Here is a 5,192-nt window from a genome sequence, read left to right as displayed (position 1 = left end):
CTGGCAACAGGACCATCTCCTAGCAACCGACTACTCCCACCTCGGCTAACCACGCCCACTCCTGGCAACAGCCCCTCCCGTCAGCTGGCTCCACCGCCAACCAACAGTTCTGCCTCCTGACAGCTGGCCCCGCCTCCGGCAGCTAGCCACACCCCTGACAACCTGGCCCTAGCCCAAAAGCGAAATCCTCTCTTGGTCATAAGCCCCACCCCAGAAGCTAGCCACGCCCCTGACAACCTGGCGCATCTACAGCAGCTAGCCTGAAACCTGGCAACAGGCCCCGCCCCCACACCACTGACCACGCCCCTGAATGGAACCACGCCCTCTGCAGATAGCCACGCCCCCAACAACGTGGCCCTGCCCTGACATCTAAGTCCTCTCCTGGCAGCAGGCCCCGCCCCTACAGCAGGCCCGCCCCTGCAGCAGGCCCCGCCTCCGGGCAGCAGGCCCCGCCCCTCAGTACAGGTCCGCGAAGGGCTTGGAGTAGTTAAACATCAGGTAGTCCATGTAGTAGAAGTCGTAGGTGCGCTGGCGCTGCAGGGCGGACAGCTGGGCAAAGTACCGGTGGGTGATCCTCGCCGTGGTCCGCGCCTCCTGCGCGTGCCGGTCCTTGAAGCGGGGGAAGGTGAGGTTCCGTGGGGCGTGGATGAGACTCAGGAAGAAGTTGGCGTCGTCCTCCATGCTCTCGAACTTGCCCACGAAGTCGTAGTCGATGAGGCAGGGGCTGCAGAGGCGGCTGACGTGGTCCCAGTGGATGTCCAGGCCCACGGGCCTGTGCACGTCGAGGAGATACTGGATGAACTCGGGGAACCGCACGCCGGAGCCGGTCCGCAGGGCCTCCCTGGAGGCGTTGGCCCGGTACCGCGCCACGATGGCCTTGCCGAAGACAGGGTGGTAGTAGCTGTTGGGGTGTTCGAACTTGTCGCGGAAGGCCGAGACCAGCCTCTCGAAGGGCTCGCGGACGAACAGCATCTTGGTGTAGGTGCTGAGGCGGTACAGGATGCCCTGGCGGTCGAAGGTGTCCAGGCGCTTGAGGGCGCTGCTGTAGTGCACCGTGTTGTGGTGCAGGTCGGCGGTGGACGAGGCCAGGCCGGCCAGCACCATCAGCACCCGCTTCCAGTTGGAGCAGCCTGCCTTGGGCACCTCGCAGTACAGCACGCGGTGCCGGTCCTCCACGAAGATGCGGGACACGTGGCGGGGCGTCACGGACCTGCGGCTGCTGCTGGCCCGGTACTTGGCGCAGGCCTCCCGCATCAGCCGCTTGCGGTCCTGCTGGCTGCGGTGCAGGGCCACCCAGTGGCTGTCCGCAGCGCGGGGACCCGGCCCCGCCGAGGTCTCCGAGGAGCGGTTGCTGGCCCTCCCGGCCAGGCCCGACGGCATTTTTTTGATGAGCAGCCGGCGCCGGCGCTGGCGGGGTCGCAGGGGGGCCCCAGGGTGGGGGTGTGGTGGAGGCTGATCGGGCATCTGTAAGCGGCGGTCCCCCGGGGACCGGCTGGACGTGTCCTGGGCGACCCTGTCGGTGTGTACGTTCAAGTCACCATCCTGGGAACTGCCGGGTGGCTGGAGATTCTGGAACAAGAAGGGGAAATGGTTAACTAGGAAGGAGTCTTTCCTTCCTTCCTTCTTTCCTTCCTTCCTTGTTTCTGTTCTTTTGTGTCAGTTGTGGGGCTTGAACTCAGGGCCTGGGCTCTGTCCTTGAGCTCCTTTTGCTCAAAGCTAGTGCTCTACCACTTTGAGCCACAGATCCACTTCCAGTTTTCTGGTGGTTCACTGCAGATGAGAGTCTCCCAGACTTTCCTGCCAAGGCTGGCTTTGAACCTCAATCCTCAGATCTCAGCCTCCTGAGTAGCTCGGATCACAGGCACTGCTCCCCCCCTCTTCCTTCCTCCCTCTTTCCCTGTAGAATTCAGTACCGGACACTTCCACTCATTGGTTAGTGTTCTACCAAATGAGCCATGCCTCCAACCCCTGGGCACATCCCTGAGCAGTTCAGCTCAAGGCGAGTGCTCTACCACTTGAGCCTTCACACCATTTCTGGTTTTCTGGTGATTCACTGCAGCTGAGAATCTCATGGACTTTCCTGCCCCGGATGGCTTTAGCCATGATCCTCAGATCTCAGCCACCTGAGTAGCTAGGATTATAGATGTGAGCCACTGGTGCCCAGCTTGCTGGTGACATTTTTATGTAAGTGAAGGGAGAAGGGGAGACAGGCTTGATTCTGCAAGGTGTGATCCCTCTAGTGTTACACCTGAAATGCAATTCACAACTTCTACCACAAGTCGGCGCTGCCTTTCTTCCTAGGAAACCCCGCCTCGCTTGGATGAGCGGTAGATGCTATTGGCCTTGAAAGGCTGGCTCAGATTTACTCCATCTATTAGCAACAGTCCAAAGGAGCCATCTAATAGGAAGGAGAAATTCATGGATCTGAAGCCCTGGGTGTTGTTCCCAAGGCTCCTGGGAAGGACTTGGTTCCATTTTTCTTTCCAAGAATAGATTCCCTGGGAGCTCCACATTGTCTTCCTGCCTTTCTCCAACTCCTCCTCCCCCTCCCTCTACTTCTCCCAGGCTGTGTGTGGTAGGAGTTATCTGAATCTGGAAACTTACACTGTGAAGCTGTAGTGGTCGGATGTGGAGTTTTAGTCCTGAAAAGCAAAGAGAGAACATTAGTCACAGAAATACCACATGGCCCCCATGGACCTGCTAACCCCAGGGTGCTCAGCTTAGAGAGAGCATGGAAGACAGATTGTGGGGAGGGGAGGGCTTGGTTTGGTGCTTAGAGCCACTCCATCCCCTACCTACATGGAAGATGTGGTATGGCTAGCTTCTGATGCTAGTTTCTCTCATCTGCCTTCCTGCTGTGTAACTTGAAGCCAACCTGGGCAAGAAAGTCTGTGAGACTTTAAAAGAATCACCAAAGCCGGGCGCTGGTGGCTCACGCCTGTAATCCTAGCTACTCAGGAGGCTGAGATCTGAGGATCGCGGTTCAAAGCCAGCCCGGGCAGGAGAGACCGTGAGACTCCTATCTCCAATAAACCACCAGAAAACCGGAAGTGGCGCTGTAGCTCAAGTGGTAGAGCGCTCGCCTTGAGTTGAAGAGCTGAAGGACAGCGCCCAAGCCCAGAGTTCAAGCCCCACGACCGACAAAAAAAAAGAATCACCAAAAAGCCAGAAGTGGGAGTGTGGCTCCAGTGGTAGAACCCCAAGCCTTGGGTGAAAAAGGCCCTGTGTGATTTTCATTCAAGCTCCAGTTTTACAGATTCAGCCAAGGTCTAGAATTGGCTTGGAGGCTGGCTGCTCAGTCTATGGGTGTGATGTCACATCTTTACTCATTAGCAAGTCGTGGTGAGAAGACTAAAGTCATCTCTGGGCTCAAAGGCTACATTCCCTGAGCTTTCTGGAACCTTCTTGAGGTCCCACGAGAGGTAGGAATAAAGGCAGAACTTGGGTACCCTGACTCTTCTGCTGATCTTTTCGGGCTGAAAACAGGAGTGAACCCTTGTTGAGAAAGAGCAGTATGCCTGCTATCCTGGCCATGCGTGCACGTGTGTGCGTGTGTGCATGTGCGTGTGAAAAAGATCTTTTGGTCTCTTCCAAAGAGACTGCAGGCAATCCCCACAGGACTTGAGTGAATAGCAGGTACCTGGCCTTGGATTAAAGCCCCTCCACGTGTCCGCCTCTCCCCCAGAGCCTGTGTCCCTCTTCTCCAGTGACACCCTCATCCTCCCTGCCCCCCCCAGCCCATCTTCTCTGGGTCTCTCTCTGTTTCCAGAGCTCCTTTCTCTCCAGTGGGTGGGGAGCTCTCTCCCGCAGCCGGTGATGACAGATCTCTTCACTATAAGGGACCCGCCATAGCCACTCTGTTTTCCTCCACGCCACCGGGTTTCCTTAATTATTTTCTTCTCCTGGTGGCAGCTGGCTTTGCTAAATCACCTCTCCATCTCAGAGTCTCAGATGTGGGAATTTATTCCCCTTGTCAACCTGTCAACCTGTCAAGGTGTGATGGCGCTTATTTATACTCCTTTTCTGGAGCAAATGAGTCATACAAGATTTGGTCGAGAGTAGGACTGAGGTGCCGCATTCAGACACCACGCTGCCAGTCTGTGAGGTCAGGTGAGCTAGGTGTCATCAAGGCTATGCCCCGCCCCCTCATCCACTTTTATGGATAGGATTGGACAGGAGGGCACTACCTTCTTCTGTACCTTCAGGTTGTGAGCCTAAGGGAGTTCCCATGGTTACCCATGCTGAGTATATGTCCATCAAGGCTATGTCCCGCCCCTCCTCCCCCCCACCCCCCCAGCCACTTTTGTGGACTGGATTGGACAGGAGGGCATTCGTCTCCAGGCTCTGAGTCTGAGGGAGTTCCCATGGCTACCCAAGCCTAAGTATGTGTCCATCAAGGCTGAGCTCCCACCCCTTGTCCATTTCTCTTGACAGGATTGGACAGGAGGGCACTGTTTTCTTCTCAGTACTTCCAAGTACTGAGCCTGAAGGAGTTCCCAGGGCTACCCGCTCTGAGGCTGGCAGGAAACTTCCTGCTAGACAGAGCCTGGTGCTGGGTGAATCTCCTCATTCCCTGCCCACGTTTTTCCACACCACCATCCTGGCTGTAATTACTCTCTTAGGAAAAGACAGTGCCTTGTGGACAATAGCCTGTCTCAGAAACCCTTAAACTCCAAAAACAGCTCATTTCTCTCACATGCAATCCTAGCTACTCAGGAGGCTGAGATCTGAGGATCATGGTTGGAAGTCAGCCTGGACAGCCAAATCCACTGAGACTCTTACTTCTACTGAACCAGCAAAAAGCAAAAGGCCAGAGGTGGAAGTATATATAGCTCAAGTGGTAGAGCACCAGCCTTGAATGAAAAAGGGAAGGGACAGTGCCGGGCCCTGAGTTCAAGTACTGCCCCTTGTGAACTCCACCCTGGGTCTCTGCTTGGGCTGAGTTAGACTCATGGTCATTGGGCCTCCTGATTGAGGTGTTTTCTCCTGGTCCCAATGCCTTGTATCTATCTGCCATCTGCTCTGTCAAGTCCAACATCCACTAACTTACTCAACAGGTCAGGGGACTCCTCTCCACCCCCCTCACCCCACAACTCCCTGGGAAGACAAGTAAACTCAGGCTGGCCTGTGCTGGGGTGGAAGGCCTAGAGGGGAAGCCCTGGTTTGTAACTTGCTTCTCTGTGAGTGGACTC

At 56.2% G+C, this 5,192-nt stretch overlaps 1 protein-coding gene across 1 annotated transcript; it reads right to left on the bottom strand.

The window, feature by feature from the left end:
• Positions 1–368: 368 nt before the first annotated feature.
• Chst8 (carbohydrate (N-acetylgalactosamine 4-0) sulfotransferase 8) lies at positions 369–3,534 on the bottom strand. Its single transcript, XM_013026164.1, has 3 exons — positions 3,450–3,534; positions 2,605–2,642; positions 369–1,569 (listed from the first exon to the last, which is right to left on the bottom strand). Exons 1-3 carry the CDS (start codon positions 3,532–3,534, stop codon positions 457–459), a joined length of 1,236 nt encoding a protein of 411 aa, XP_012881618.1. The 3' UTR covers positions 369–456.
• Between the last annotated feature and the right edge of the window lie 1,658 nt (positions 3,535–5,192).

This window comes from Dipodomys ordii, unplaced genomic scaffold (genome assembly GCF_000151885.1).
Source record: "Dipodomys ordii isolate 6190 unplaced genomic scaffold, Dord_2.0 Scaffold92, whole genome shotgun sequence".
Lineage (NCBI taxonomy): Eukaryota > Metazoa > Chordata > Mammalia > Rodentia > Heteromyidae > Dipodomys > Dipodomys ordii.
Note: the sequence above shows the minus strand (reverse complement) of the source record. Positions and strands in the feature narration are given on the sequence as shown.

What these genes read in the sequence shown, in the direction of transcription:
- Chst8 (XM_013026164.1), bottom strand. Translation starts at nt 3,534, where the DNA reads ATGGCCAGGATAGCAGGCATACTGCTCTTTCTCAACAAGGGTTCACTC. An exon ending in AGATCAGCAGAAGAGTCAGG is followed by an intron (nt 2,643 to 3,449) that starts GTACCCAAGTTC and finishes TTTGCTTTTCAG; the next exon opens with GACTAAAACTCCACATCCGA. An exon ending in GACCACTACAGCTTCACAGT is followed by an intron (nt 1,570 to 2,604) that starts GTAAGTTTCCAG and finishes TTCTTGTTCCAG; the next exon opens with AATCTCCAGCCACCCGGCAG.